Raw genomic sequence first — 16,011 nt, forward strand, 5'->3', positions numbered from 1 at the left:
GGTACTAAACCCCAGCTTTCATAGGGACTTATAGTGGGTTTATTGTCTCAAATCGCCATGATAGATTCCCTTTTAGTCCGGTTTCACACATGCAGTTTTTGCTGTTGATCATATCAGCAGAAACCATGGTCAGGTGTGGTGCCATTTTTCAAATTTTTTTTCAATTTCGTTTTGAACCTGTTTTTGGTCCGTTTTTAAGCAGTCCATCCAAAAACGCACAAGTTTTTTGAAAATGCATCAGTTTTTGACCAGTTTTAATTAAAATAATTGGTAAAACCTGTCAAAAATGCATGCGTTTTTCCCCCAGGCACCAGTTCTTTTCATATGCACTAGACGCCGGCAATCGTGGCATCCAGTGCGCAAGCGCTGCTGGCGTCACGCTCCTGGCATCCACTGCACGCGCGCAGCGTGACAATTGGAGCCCGGGGGAGTGGCGGCCTGTGGAGAAGAGGAGTGCCTGGACGGCCCCCTAATGAATAAGCTGGACTGCTTGTCCGTCGATCGGACATCAAGTATGTTAGGTGTCATATGCTATAGCGCCAATTACTAAAGTTTGATTAATGCCAGGACTTTGAAATGGACAGCATTAGAAAGGGGCCGGGGAATAGATTCAGTAGGTATTTTTGGATGGGGGTACTAATTTGGGGTGACAGGTCCTCTTTAAGTCTGTTGTTCACAAGGTAGTGTGCTTGTGCAATTTCCAGGACTGAATCTTAAATCAATGAACTGAACTCAGCATGTCCATTCAGCTTATGTTTCAAGGTTCAGCTTGGGTAATCCTGCAAGCACCCAGAGTTTCTTGTGGACAACAGACTTAGAGTTAAACTTTTTTTTAAAGCAGATCATTTTTATTAAACTTCGCTATCAGATTTTCCATTTACAACACTGAAGACAACCCACAAGACAGAGGACAGAGTTCATCTTTAACAGCAGATGTGACAGCTGAGAGGTAAGTATTGATAGCAATCCTGATGGATCCCTCTAACTGATCTAATCAGATTTTCCAGATAAAGCAAAACATATACTTGTAAGCACAAGACTATGGGGGCACATTTACTTAGGGTCGTGTGCCAGTTTGGGTTGGACTTTGCATATTGTGTTACACACCCCATGTTAAAGGTGTACCAGAAAAAAAGTGGTGCACTTTGTCAGAGCTGTGCAGGGGGCACCAGATTCATGAAGAACGTGCACCAGAAATCCTGGATCTGGCGCCCCCTGCACACAGCACAGGCAAACTGCATTTAGTGCACACTGCACTGTTCTTAGTAAATCTGCCCCTGTATCTTGACAGTCAAGACAAGAAATGGGAGGAGTAAAGTTCACAGGACAGAGGGCAGGGGACAGGAGAGATGAATGGGCAGTGAAGAGGACAAGAGAAGACAGGACAGGGGACAGAAGACGCCACTGGAAAGAGAGAAGGGGACAGGAGAGGAAAGAGAGCAAAGCAGGGGAGAGGAGTGGGCAGGAGAGGTGATGACAGGGCAGGGACAAGAGACAGGACATGCAGGGGGCAGAGGGCATGCGAGATCTTTCATCTTCAGGGATTTTCTTGTCTGATTTATTCCCGTACTAATAGTAATGATAACACAGCGCCCCCTGCAGACAAATGATGGAAGCTCCAGTCCTCCAGCCGTATACCGGCATGCATCGCGCCGACCCTGCTGCGCTACGCACAAGACAGGCGCTTGCGCAGCTGACGGGCCTTCCCTCTCTGGTAAGATGGCGGGCGTCGTAGTTCCTCCGGAGGTCCCCGGGTTGGAGAACGGGCATCTGCACGTGAATGGAGAGCTGGAGGAGGAGGACGTGGCGGCGGCTGCGGGGGACGGCGGAGCGGGGAAGAAGAAGAAAAAGAAGAAGAAGAAGAGTAAAGCAGGTAGGAGAGGACACGTGCCGGTGACAGCTCCAGCCCGGCCCGGGTGTAGCCGCTCATCACAGCGGTTTTCGTAGTTGTGTTACCGCGATGTGTGCACAGGTCTCAGCGATCATATGGAAACTGTCATTACGCTGCCACTGATGTATCGGGGTGGATTCACACTGCCTAGTCCTGTGGTAATGCGGTTTTAGAAATCAAAAGCCGTAGCGAATTCTCACTAGAGGACATTTAGTGTCTAAATGCAGATGATGTGAATATACACTTATTTCATGTCCTTTTGCGGACCGGTGAGTGCATATGGATGCATTAATAGGTTGGGGTACAGGGTGTAGGGTAGTTCTCCTTACACAGTGATCCGGTAGGGACTTGCCTTCTTCCCTTTATATATTTGTAGGACAAGAAGGTGAGAAAGAGGCCGGAGCTGCTGCCCCTGTGATCGAGGAGGTGACAAAACAGCTGGAGAAGCAAACCCTGGACGCCAAGGAGGAGGACGACGATGGTGAGTTGCCCCAATGATGGCCATTTCTGCTGTAAGATTACTCCGAATATCTTCTCACAGAGACACCATATTCCGTGTTTGGCGATTGTAGCAATTCTTCTCTGTTCTATTCCAGATGTTGAAGCAGATGGAGATGGTGCAGGTGGGAAGAAGAAGAAAAAGAAGAAGAAGAAGAAAGGATGTATGTAAATGTATTTATGGCTTAGGCTGCTTGTACAGTCTGTGCCAGAATTCTGGCGTAGGTTTCACATAAATACAAGCCCAAACTGGTTGCACTTGTATTTATGTAGCACTTCCGCCAGTATTGTGCTGCACTATGCATGTAACAACACAATCCTGTGCACAGAAAGGTGCGTTCCAATGCGTAATCGCATCGGCCGCCACATGAATGTGTCGCCCACTGCACATAATGCTGTTTGCCTCACTAATAGTAAATCTGTGGCATTATGTCCCGACAAACTCACTCGTGTGTGCACATGATTTACTGGCATTTGTTCAGCACAGAGAGGGTTTCAGAACAAACGTGGGCCCAGTTCACACCCTCATCTGGATTTTTCGTTATACTCTCTATTCAAGGAGACCATAATGGAAGGTGAACAGAATCTGTTCTGATCCCCATAGACTTTAATGGGCCATCCATTATCTTCTGTTATAAATTTGTTATAAAAAGACAGGTTGCTGCCCTATTTTACTCTATGGATCTTTAATTTAACCAGCTGAATGTGCTTGTATACAACTGGCCTTGCAGTGCATAATCGTTTAAAGGGATTTCTAAAACTGTAAAACCGCTTTCACGTCACTGTTGATCTTTGGCTTTGTAACAAAAATATATCCGTAGACCGTGGCCTTGAGCTTTTTTTTTTTTTCTAAATGACTAATGTGGCTATATAATATTTGCTTGGTTTCAATTGACATAGCTTTATGAGGGCTTGAGGCCACATGTACATGTAGAGTTCTGACACCTGTTCACGGTGCGGTGAGCACACGTCTTGCCGCTCCGTGACCAAGCCGGTGGCATGCCCTATATCAGTGGTGGCGCACCTCTGGCACGAGTGCCAGATGTGGCACTCGGAGCCCTGTCTGTGGGCACCCAAGCCATCACCAAAGAGGACACAAGGATCTTCATGGATTCCCACACAGCCCAGGACTTTCTGCGCTCTGTGCTGCCTGAGACTACAGGAAGAATGGGAAGGTGTGGGCAGATCTGGATTATCATTGTAGCTGCAGCTCCAGGCCCGAAAATTCTTCCTATTCAGGGGAACCTGAATTTGTCACCTTTTTTTTTTTTTTTTTTTCTGTATTGGTGTCTCAGGACACTGAAACGATTGAAAGCTATAACAGAGAAGGAGAAAGAAGTTACTGCTTAAATTGTACTTAAATGTTGATACTTTGGGATAAATAAGCTGTTTTTGGTTGTAGTCTGGGCACTCTGTCTGAGAGGTTCGCCATCACTGCCCTATATTATGCCGTATCGTGGCACATCAGCTTTTCGGCTTTCAGTGGAAAGCTGCAAATATGCAGATCTGGCTCTGCAGTTTTCTGATGGCTCGTATAATACAGTGCAGTGTATTTATGTTGATGGTGTGCAGGCATCAATAGACACACAGTGCAGAGATTTAGTCCTGAGGGTCCTGACTGACACCCTTGTGCGCCTCTTAATCATGCTACTGTGTGATAAAGGCAAAAGTATGAGGTTTGAAGAAATGATGATGAAGAATATGTCTATTTTTTTTTATTGTAGCCAAAAGTCAAACTGATCCACCATCTATTCCGATTTGTGACCTCTACACAAATGGTGTGTTCCCTAAAGGACAGGAATGCGAGTATCCCCCTTCTCAAGATGGGTATGTGTAGAGGGGTTTTTAAGTTAGCTGATCATATTGAGTCTGTGATGTGTGAGCTTTGGCTTCTGTCTAGTCATGGATGTGTGAAATCTATGTGAAAGATGGACATCACACAGAAATCTATTATGTGAATGACATTTTGGGTACAGTTTTTGCTGTGTGTTGATGTTACTTTTCTGTTGTATCTAACTGTAATGCGGCTAGGCTTGTGAAGGTGGCCTTATTGCTTGTCAGCTGGTAGCATAATTTGTTTGTTTGTGACTGATGCTGTTGACTTTGAACGTGTGACACTTGTAATGATCTGACGATGCCTCTTTTGTAGACGAACTGGTGCATGGAGAACAACAAGCGATGAAAAGAAAGCTATGGACCAGGCCAGTGAGGAGATATGGGCAGACTTTAGACAAGCTGCTGAGGCTCATCGGCAAGTGCGGAAATATGTCATGAGTTGGATCAAGCCAGGCATGACCATGATTGAAATTTGGTGAGTTCCTTCAGTCTGTGGTTGCTACGGAACATTTAAAATTATTCAAACTACGTTGGACAAGCCAAAAAGTGTAGCCTTTTTTTTTAATTGCCCATGTTGGGATTTAAGGATGTTTAACAGTAGTATCTGATATGTGCATGAAGAACTTGACCCAATAGACCTAGAACAGGGGTGTCAAACTCATTTTCACCCGGGGGCCTCTTCACCATTGGTTGCTCTAAAAGGGCTGTCATTTTATTACTGTAGTATCTACTCAAGCTGTTTAGTAGTTACATTTATACAGCATTACCATTACATTCAGCCATTTGAGGGCAACCACAAAGATAAACATATTGTTAAATAACCTGAGACACCACCGTCTGCAGCAAATAGCCAGAATTCCCCCAGTAATGTATCTCTGTGGGAGCCAGATATACATTTACTCACCTTTCCACACTCCCCTAAAGCAGTCTGTCTTCTCTTGTGTGTGGTGGCTGTATGCGCCGGTTCTGAAGCTAGCAGACTTGATGTGAGGACATCATCATGTCTACCAGTTAGATGAGTAAAAACTGCTGTAGCTTCGGGGGAAGGGGAGTATTTTACTTACCCTACCCCTAAGCGCATTCCTGACTAGCAGAGCATGGGGGCAGGGAGCTTGGACAGATTTGCCCCGTGGGCCTAGTGTTTGACACCCGTGAACTAGAGGAAAACAGAGCTATGTAGCACAATAAAACTGCTAACTTCTATATCTTTGTACCTTTTAGTGAAAAGTTGGAAGACTGCTCTCGCAAGCTTATTAAGGAGAATGGTCTGTATGCCGGCCTTGCCTTCCCCACAGGCTGTTCCCTGAACAACTGTGCAGCCCACTACACTCCCAATGCTGGTGATACCACAGTCCTGCAGTACGATGATGTATGCAAAATTGATTTCGGAACCCATATCAATGGTAAATCCAGTGGAAAACTGATATGTTCCGAGTGGCAGATATATCTACTAAGATATTCCCTCTGTGTTCACAGGTCGTATAATAGACTGTGCTTTCACTGTAACTTTCAATCCAAAGTACGACAAGTTGCTAGAAGCTGTCAAAGATGCAACGAACACAGGAATAAAGGTACAAAAATATTGATTCCACTACAACTACTGGTGAATATTAGAAAGACTTCAATCACACAATTTTATAATAAGGAAGATGAATATGCAGCTTAAGCGTCGGTATAATTATGGTTTTATTTAGAGTGAAGGATAATCACACTGCTCCCAGCAAGAGGAAATCATATTTATTATTACGTCAGAGGCGTACATGAGGCTTAGCTGTAGGTAAAGGGGTGCAATATGCTTTAGAAGTCTGAATGTGGGAAATGTAGCACAAAGTTGTGGTATTTCCCTTAGGCCCATGCACACTACCACATTAGACGCCATGATCTGCCTCTCATCTTCTTTACTTTGCCATGTGCTATGCCCTGATTCTGGCTCCGGTAAGCACCCGGTCGTTTGCATGAGGCCTTATAGTTTGTTAAATTGTATTAGTTACCCAACTCAATCCTGTGTGCAAAAGGAGGGACTGTTGATGACATTTGTTCTGCCTTTTATTTCTAAAAAATATTTAAACCTGTAGAGACTTTGCAGATGCCTAATTACTTCCATATATGTTAAAGGGAACCTGTCACCAGGAGACCCATTTTTAGCACTCCCCCAGTCCCCACAGAGCATAGTACATACACTGCCAAAGTGTTTTTGTATAAAAAATAGGTTTTACAAGAAACAAAAAATTTTATAAACTACCTTTCAATACCATGTGACTAGGCACCTGGGAGTGGCTGTAAAGGAGCAGTCCCCCCACCCTTGGGGAAAACGCTCCTCTTTATGTACTTTTCAAATATATGTAAACACCCATCACTTGGCTTAGACACTCCCTGCTCCTCTACTGCCAATCCCGAGTGAGGGGAGTTATTTATATATTTGAAAAGGACACATGGAGGAGCAGTTTCCCAAGGGTGGGGGGAAACTGCTCCTTTACAGTCACTCCCAGGTGCCTAGTGCCTAGTCACACAGCACATGGTATTGTAAGGTAATGTATAACATATCTTTTTTTTTTTTTTTTTTTTTTCTGTAAAAGCTTTTTTAAACAAAAACTCTTTTGGCTGTTTATATACTATGCTCTGTGGGGACTGGGGGAGTGCTAAAAATGGGTCTCCTGGTGACAGGTTCCCTTTAAGCAGGTGATAAAGCTCATTATCATCTCCCAATATCAAGAGACTGGTATCCTGCTGGAAAGGACATCCGGAATAACCATAGCTAGAAGATCCCTGTCTGTCGTATGTCCTCAGTATATCTGTATTGCAGGGAAAAAAGTACTTTCAGTGATGAAGACTTTGCAATAATACAAGTTTACGTTATATTTTGGACCCCCAACTTTTAACCCAAGGATATTTTTCTTTAGTGTTCTGGTATTGATGTGCGCCTGTGCGATGTTGGTGAAGCTGTCCAAGAAGTTATGGAGTCATATGAGGTTGAAATTGATGGCAAGACATATCAAGGTGAGTGGTTTGTTAAACAGAGGCTTCATTTATTTAATTCTAACAGTGAATGAAAGTCTCTAAATACACTTGGTAAAATTCATGTGATTGTTTATTTTGTTTTTTGATTCATGATTCCAGTAAAACCTATACGGAATTTGAATGGCCATTCCATTGGACCTTATAGAATACATGGTGGAAAAACTGTGCCCATTGTGAAAGGAGGTGAAGCAACAAGAATGGAGGTAGTTGCTGAGTAAAACCGTACCCTTGAATGATACGTCAACATGTAATGTATCTAAGTATTTTGAGTTTTTATGTGTGATTTATACCATTCAGGAAGGCGAAGTGTATGCGATAGAAACCTTCGGCAGCACTGGAAAGGGAGTTGTTCACGATGATATGGAATGTTCTCACTACATGAAAAACTTTGATGTTGGACATGTGCCAATTAGGTAAAGTATGAAGCAACACTTGTCAACATCTATAGCCCATCAAGAAAGAAAAAAGGGGATATACACTCACTGGCCACTTTATTAGGTACACCTGTCCAACTGCTCGTTAACACTTCATTTCTAATCAGCCAATCACATGGCGGCAACTCAGTGCATTTATGCATGTAGACATGGTCAAGACAATCTCCTGCAGTTCAAACTGAGCATCAGTATGGGGAAGAAAGGTGATTTTGTGCCTTTGAATGTGGCATGGTTGTTGGTGCCAGAAGGGCTGGTCTGAGTATTTCAGAAACTGCTGATCTACTGGGATTTTCACGCACAACCATCTCTAGGGTTTACAGAGAATGGTCCGAAAAAGAAAAAACATCCAGTGAGCGGCAGTTCTGTGGGCGGAAATGCCTTGTTGATGCCAGAGGTCAGAGGAGAATAGGCAGACTGGTTCGAGCTGATAGAAAGGCAACAGTGACTCAAATCGCCACCCGTTACAACCAAGGTAGGCAGAAGAGCATCTCTGAACGCACAGTACGTCGAACTTTGAGGCAGATGGGCTACAGCAGCAGAAGACCACACCGGGTGCCACTCCTTTCAGCTAAGAACAGGAAACTGAGGCTACAATTTGCACAAGCTCATCGAAATTGGACAACATGAAAGCATGGATCCATCCTGCCCTGTATCAACGGTTCAGGCTGGTGGTGGTGTCATGGTGTGGGGAATATTTTCTTGGCACTCTTTGGGCCCCTTGGTACCAATTGAGCATCGTTGCAACGCCACAGCCTACCTGAGTATTGTTGCTGACCATGTCCATCCCTTTATGACCACAATGTACCCAACATCTGATGGCTACTTTCAGCAGGATAATGCGCCATGTCATAAAGCTGGAATCATCTCAGACTGGTTTCTTGAACATGACAATGAGTTCACTGTACTCAAATGGCCTCCACAGTCACCAGATCTCAATCCAATAGAGCAGTGATGGCGAACCTTTTAGAGACCGAGTGCCCAAACTACAACCAAGACCCACTTATTTATCGCAAAGTGCCAACACATAAATTTCATTTGTGATTTATACTCCCTTCTCTGTCACAGCTTTCATTGCCCCCTGAGGACACCAATAAAGCAGAAAATAGAAGAAATTTGGATGATTATTGTAGCTTCCCTCCAGGGGTCCCATAGACAGGAAGAATTGTCCAGGCCGGAGCAGTAGCTACAATGATAATCCAGATCTGTCTACACCTTCCCATTCCTCCAGTAGTCCCAGGTAGCGCTGTCACTTTAAAATAGCTCTGTGCACAGCAAGTCCTGGGCTGTCTGGGACTGCAAGAAGATACCTGGAGTTATCTCTGGTGAGGGCCTGAGTGCCGACAGAAAGGGCTCAGAGTGCCACCTCTGGCACCAGTGCCATAGGTTAGCCATCACTGCAATAGAGCATCTTTGGGATGTGGTGGAACGGGAGATTCGCATCATGGATGTGCAGCCAACAAATCTGTGGCAACTGTGTGATGCCATCATGTCAATATGGACCAAAATCTCTGAGGAATGCCTCCAGCACCTTGTTGAATCTATGCCACGAAGAATTGAGGCAGTTCTGAAGGCAAAAGGGGGTCCAACCCGTTACTAGCATGGTGTACCTAATAAAGTGGCCAGTGAGTGTATATCAGAAGTGTCTGAGAGCAGAACTGTTCTAGTTGTCTATGGCAATCAATCAGAGCTCGGCTTTGGAATCTGAGCTCTGATGGTTTCCCTGGGCAGCTAAGTTTTACCTTTAGACACTTCTGATAAATTTCACCCAATGTGTTTTTTGCCCAATTTGAATGGAGAAATGCCCCTCTATGTCCCACTATGGTCCATTATCCTCTGTTGGACAGCTGGGGATAACAGTCGCCAGGAGGTGGATATGTGCATTGGTCATGTTGCTGACTTTCCATTTCCTTGATTTCCAGGCTTCCTCGAGCAAAACACTTGTTGAATGTTGTCAACGAGAATTTTGGCACTCTTGCTTTTTGCCGCAGATGGCTAGATCGTCTTGGAGAGAGTAAATACTTGATGGCACTAAAGAACCTGTGTGATTTGGGCATAGTAGACCCCTACCCACCACTCTGTGACATCAAAGGCTCTTACACAGCACAATTTGAGCACACCATACTATTGCGCCCGACCTGCAAGGAAGTTGTGAGCAGAGGAGATGATTATTAAAGCTATTGTAGAACTCTGTGCTGTCTGTCTCTGAATACTGCTTCTGGTGAAGCCTATTGTGTAATATTAATATGGAAGAAAACACGGATTTAACAGATGACATTCTAATGTGTGGAAATGGATTGAATGTGGTTAAAGGTATAGCTTTACTAACAATCTGGCAAGAGATACGCATCTCATTGTTTAGCTTACTGGTTTAGGGGAATATGTGATGTTAAATTTTACTTTTAAGAATATTTTGCATCTAAGACGCTTTTGAAATATTTATATTGACTTAAATTACCACAAGTTTCTTAAACTTGATTCTACAACTACTAGCATTGCATTTTAATTCCCTGGGAACCATTTTGTAACAAATAAAGTTGAATTTTTGGATGAGAACTATCTCTTCATCCAGGAGTTATTATTTAGTTAAAGTGGTATTCTGGTTCCATCAAGTCATCCCCATCCACAGGTATGGGAATAAAATGATAATCCCACTGATCACAAGAACTTGAAATTTCTGTACCTCCAAAAGAATAACGTGTCTCCCGCAGTCCCATGCACATAAATGACAAGCCTCTCCATTTATTTGGGATTACAAGGGACACCCATTCTCATTGTTTGTGGTAGTCCCTGAAAGTTGTCTCCTTCCAGTTGGGGATTACGTGATGTTGCGTGTATAACTCTTTATATGTTGTATAAAACTGCTGCCACATACGTTTATTGCATGTTAAAGGGGTTGTCCTGGATCAATACATTTTTTTTTTTTGTAATTCACAATCATGTGGGGTTTATAACTGGTCTGATAATGAATTACGTTGTATGTTTTCTAGAGGGAGCCCCCTTGTAAGAAAGCATCTAGGAAGGAAAAGAATATTGATAATGGAGAGTTTGTGGGGAAAGTCTACCTATTCTAAACCGACATGTGAATCATGTATTCAGGATTCATGTTCAGGACCATGTAGCCCTTTTAGAATCCATGCTCATACAGCAGGAGAAGCGAAGAACAGTTAGGACCTCTAGAAAGTTGAATGTATTAGATACTAACTCAGTGATGGATACTATTTTCCGAGGATGAAGATGAGTCAGGGAGGTCGTTCTTCCCTGCTTAGGATGTGGAACATCTAATTAAGATTGTAAGCCACTATGCAACTAGAAGATGAAAAAGAACAAAGATCAGTACATGATGTCATGTTACAGGGATTAGTGGAGAGAAAAAGGAAAGTATTCCCTCCCTCATAAAAGTAGAAGAAAGTCTTTGTATCCAGAGCAGTCAAAAGAAAATATCCCTTTACTTATAAAGATGTAGAGCACTGGGACAAGGCCTCTAAAGTGGATATATATATATATCTAAGGTGTCTAAAAAAGCTGCGCTGCCTTTCGAAGATTCAGGGGTTTGAATAGACCCTATGGAAAAAGAGCAGATGGGTTCCTGCATAAGGCCTGGGAATCTTCCTTCTCAGCTTTTAAACTGAATATTGCAGTCACTACAGCTCAGAAAGCCGCAGCATTTCTGGCAAATGCTTCAGTACATGTGCTCAGAATATCAGCCAGGTCCTCAGCCGTTACCAACTCAACCATAAGCACTATGGCTTAAATGATGGAATGGTGATTTGGCCTCAAATAATTACCTCTGTAACATTCCATGTGAAGGTGAATTCTTGTTTGGTGCAACATTCGACAAGAAGGCCCCAGAACGCAAAAACTGATTTCCAGGCTCCACCTCTCAAGACAGGTTTTTTTTTTTTTTTTGTTCCTTCTGTAGGTTCAATCCGAATTACAGATCATCAGGAAGAAAGGAATCTGATTGGAAAAGTACTAAAAGACGCAAAGGTTTCATGTTTAGGCGATCCTCTCGTCAAGAAAAAAAACCAGAACAAAAATGATGCCAGAGGCCCAGTGGGTGGAGGCTTTTAAGGTGTATAAAAGAATGGGAACGGATCTCAGGAAGCAAATAGGTCTTAAGCATCATCAGAGATATTCTCAAGTTGATTGTCAAGTTAATGCCCCCACCACGATTCAAGATCGCCATGAAATCAGCCCGAGAAGCTATGGAAACAGAGATAGCATCTCTTCTAACCGAGAATGTATTGAAGGAAGTTCCTTTGCAAGAGAAAGGCTTGGTATGGTCGGATGGTTCTCTAAGAACTATAATAAATCTAAAGCCTCAAGACTACTATAAATCTTCTTTATCCAGATTGCTACATGGCAGCAATAGACCTTTCCGATGCCTACTACCCTGTTTCCCCTAAAATAAGACATCCCCCGAAAATAAGACCTAGTACAATTTTGTTCAGGCTTAGAAATATAAGACCTCCCCTGAAAATAAGACCTAGCGGCAGCCATTGCAGCAGCCCCCCCCCCCCCTCCCACACACACATTAGTATTAGTAAATCTTTTAGATGCTGCAGAAGGTTGTGACATGGGGAGGAATTCATGGACTGAAATCACCAGCTGTTGTGCTGCAAATGTGATACCAGCAGCTACCAGGATAAGAAGGGTCATCTATGGAAAGTGCTTTTACTAATAATGAGAGATTGGGACCAATGATTCTAGTAGAAATGGAGTCACAAGAAATACAGCATGAAATTCAGAGTTTGGAGAGTCATAAGGAGGTTAGAGAAGTTGTTTTTTGTTCAACGATAAATGTAAATTCTTGTTCATGGAAAAATAAAACATCCCCTGAAAATAAGACCTAGCGCCTCTTTAGGAGCAAAAATTAATATAAGACACTGTCTTATTTTCGGGGAAACAGGGTATCATGTCCCGCTTCACCCAGAGTCACAGGTGTATCTGACAGTAGCCATATGGATAAGAGGAACCTTAGTACACCTCCAGTTTGAAGCATTACCTTTTGGGGTAGCAGTAGCCCCAAGAGTTTAACAAAACTAGTCTCCGAGATGGCTTCTTATATCGGGAAGGAACTAGGGACCTTTGTTGCATATCTCAACGACTTCTTGTTGAGCCCGAAGTAGCAGTAAACCTACAATTGTCCAGGGTTCGGGAGACATTGAAGCGTCTAGGTTGGCTTGTGAACATCAAGAAATCATCTCTAACGCCAACAAAATCAAAGATCTTCCTAGGGATTTGACTGGACTCTTCCTGTCAGAGATCCTTTTTACCAGACGAGAAGATGAAAAAACCCCAGAAGACTGTTTGTTTGTTATTTGCAATCGACACAGTCTCCTACCATAAGGGAAGTGATGACTCTGATAGATCTGTTCACATTGACGATTCCAGCAGTTCCTTGGGCTCAGCTTCCTACTCCTTGCAGCTGTTTATGCTAAAGGAATGGGATGGTCAGGACTCTAGTCTTAACAGGAAAATAAACCTTCCCCAAGAAGTTCCGGACTCCTTTCTTTGGTGGCTTCAAGATACAAATCTTCTGTTGTCTTCCTTGGAGACAACAGAAAATGGTGACATTAGTTACAGATGCCAGTCACTGGGGTTGGGGAGCACATCTGGTGAGTCAGGCATTTCGGAGTTGTTGGGATCCACAAATGGCGGAAAAAATCAGTAAACTTCAGGGAGTTGTGTGCCATCCGGGAAGCTGAGAAGGCATCCTTATCTCTGGTCCAAGGGTCAGACCTAAAAATCCTTTCGAAAGAACTTTCGGTTTCAGATCCATAGATCTACCCGGAGACCCCAGACCTGCCATCTCAGGGTACGATATTACATCCTGAGATCAACCATCTTCAAGAAGGGTTTTTGTGAAATGGTAGTACCTAATCTGACAAAGAGTAGGAAGCCAGTAAAGGATTTATTGATAATCCTTGGTCCCATTACAGCAAAAAATTTTTAAACTCCAATTGTCACTGGGGTCCACATTTTTTTTTGTCTGGATCTACAATTATTAAATATGCAGTTTCGATTTACATACAAATTCAACTTAAGAACAAACCTCCGTGCCCTATCTTGTATGTAACCCGGGGACTGCCTGTACTTAGATTGTCTTCATTCAGCTGGCCTGTCAGATAACCTATTTGTACTGTATGGTGGAAGAAAAAGGGGTAGAACCCTCTCTTCAACTTCTATTTCTAGGTGGATCAAAATGGCCATTACAGCTGCTTCCCTGCCGGTACCAGAAAGTATGATGGCTCACTCCACTAGAGCGATCTCCTCCTCCTAGGCAGAATTTAGAGATGTGTCTTTGAGTCAGATATGCCAGGTGGCAACCTGGTCTTCACCACCTTTTTTTAAGGTAACTCAAGTGCACATGAGTTTTCTTTCAGTCACAGGTTGCTTTCTTTGGTGTATGGTGCTGATGTGGTGAAGAAGGAAACTGGTAAGTACTCACCGGTAATTTGTATTTCCTGGAACCATGACTGCGTCGTAGGATTACCATGCCTTTTCCTGTGTAAGGTTCCCTTCTGTTGTCTCACCTTATTCATATTTCCCAGGTATAGCAAAAAAAAGGCATGGAAGTAGGTGTGGAGCTATAAGGGTTTCCTGTCCCTCGGAACCCCTCTCTCCGGTCTATGGTGCTGTCGTAGTTCCAGGAAATAGAAAAATCTGTAATTTCTCACCGGTAATTGTAAGTTTGATTCTGTTCATTACCACAATGAATTTAGAACATAACTATTCTGAAAGTTTAGACTTTCAGCTTTCATTTTGTGGGTTTATTATATTTATTATTATTATATTATTTTTGGGGCTCAAAAGTCATTGGACAAATTAAATTTGTAAATAAAATATTAATTTCTTATATTTTTTGAACCCTTTTGTTGGCAATGACTGCCTGACATCACCAGGGACTATTTCCTCTTATTAATGCTATGCCACAGTTTCACTGCAGCAGATTTCAGCTGCTGTTTGTTTGTGGCCTTTCTGTCTTTAATTTTAATCTTTTGACAAGTGAAATGTGGCTCAATTGGGTTGATATCAGGCGACTGACTTGACCACTCGAGGAAATTCCGGGTCCCAGTGCATGGAGAGGGCTCGCAGGCCGAGCCCTCTCCATAGCCGGTAAGTCTTTGCTGCATATTGCATATCGCGGTTGTTTTCCCGAAGATCGACGCCGGCAATGGCGCATGGGCACCGCCATCTTGTCGCGGATTGTGACGTCATCAGAAATGGCGGTCTGTCGCCATGGTAGCCTTGGGTCTTCCGAAGACCCAAGACTACTTCGTTTTAACTCATTCATTACAATGTGCTATCAGCACATTGTAATGAATGGGGAGTAAAATCTCCATATACGAACCTTACTTACAGACAACAGCTGCCTTGAACTCTGTACAGGTCTGCTACCTGCTGGTCATTCATCCTTATAATCAGGTGCGCCTTCTAATATATAAACCTAGACATTTTAGCAGGCATTTATTGATGGTGCGCCTTATAGTCTGAAAAATACTGTACTGCCATATTGTAGTATGGCAATATATGATAGGATCGCTCAGACAACCTAGGGTTAATGTACCCAATGGAGTCTGAAAAATAGAAAAAGTAAAAATTAAAAAAAAAAGTTTAAAAAATTATAATAAAACCTAAAAATTCTAATCACCCCCCTTTCCCTAGAACTGATATAAATATAAATAAACAGTAAAAATCATAAACACATTAGATATTGTCCGAAAATGCCTGATCAAAATATAATAACGGTTTTTCACTGCGTTTTACCTCGTAGTGGAAAATAGCGCCCAAAGTCGAAAATGGCCCTTTTTTGCCATTTTGAAAAATATTTAAAAAAATCAAAAAGTAATCAAAAGATCGCACAGTCCTAAAAATTATAGCAATGAAAACGCCATCAAAAGGCGCAAAAAATGACACCACCCACATCTCTGTACACCAAAGTATGAAAAAGTTATTAGTGCAAGAAGAATTTTTTGTACAGGAGGTTTTAAATTTTGTAGATGTATGAAAACATTATAAAACCTATACAAATTTGGAATCGACCCAAAGAATAAAGTAGACATGTCATTTGGGGCGCACAGTGAAAGCCATAAAATCCAAGCCCACAAGAAAACGACGCATATGCTGTATTTCACCATTTCCACTGCATTTGGAATTTTTTTCCCGCTGCCAAGTACACGGCATGGAATATTAAATACCGTCCCTTTGAAGTGCAATTTGTTACGCCAAAAAAATAAGCCGTCACAGAGCTCTTTTTGTGGAAAAATAAACAAGTTATAGATTTTTGAAGGTGGGGAGTGAAAAATGGAAGTGAAAAAACCAAAAAGGGCA

General features: G+C 42.8%; 1 protein-coding gene across 1 annotated transcript; it reads left to right on the forward strand.

Moving 5' to 3' along the window:
* The first annotated feature begins 1,677 nt into the window (after positions 1-1,677).
* METAP2 (methionyl aminopeptidase 2) lies at positions 1,678-10,230 on the forward strand. The gene is made up of 11 exons (XM_072146594.1): positions 1,678-1,873; positions 2,268-2,372; positions 2,488-2,553; positions 4,114-4,216; positions 4,539-4,700; positions 5,447-5,628; positions 5,702-5,796; positions 7,126-7,222; positions 7,343-7,446; positions 7,541-7,656; positions 9,597-10,230. Exons 1-11 carry the CDS (start codon positions 1,720-1,722, stop codon positions 9,847-9,849), a joined length of 1,437 nt encoding a protein of 478 aa, XP_072002695.1. The 5' UTR covers positions 1,678-1,719; the 3' UTR covers positions 9,850-10,230.
* The last annotated feature ends 5,781 nt before the right edge of the window (positions 10,231-16,011 follow it).

The sequence above is a fragment of the Engystomops pustulosus genome, chromosome 4, assembly GCF_040894005.1.
Source record: "Engystomops pustulosus chromosome 4, aEngPut4.maternal, whole genome shotgun sequence".
Taxonomy (NCBI): Eukaryota; Metazoa; Chordata; class Amphibia; order Anura; family Leptodactylidae; genus Engystomops; species Engystomops pustulosus.

Bases quoted from the DNA above. Each gene is read 5' to 3' on its own strand.
- METAP2 (XM_072146594.1), top strand. From the start codon at position 1,720: ATGGCGGGCGTCGTAGTTCCTCCGGAGGTCCCCGGGTTGGAGAACGGG. The intron at 5,797-7,125 runs GTACAAAAATAT...ATTTTTCTTTAG, and splicing joins CAACGAACACAGGAATAAAG to TGTTCTGGTATTGATGTGCG. The intron at 7,657-9,596 runs GTAAAGTATGAA...CTTGATTTCCAG, and splicing joins GTTGGACATGTGCCAATTAG to GCTTCCTCGAGCAAAACACT.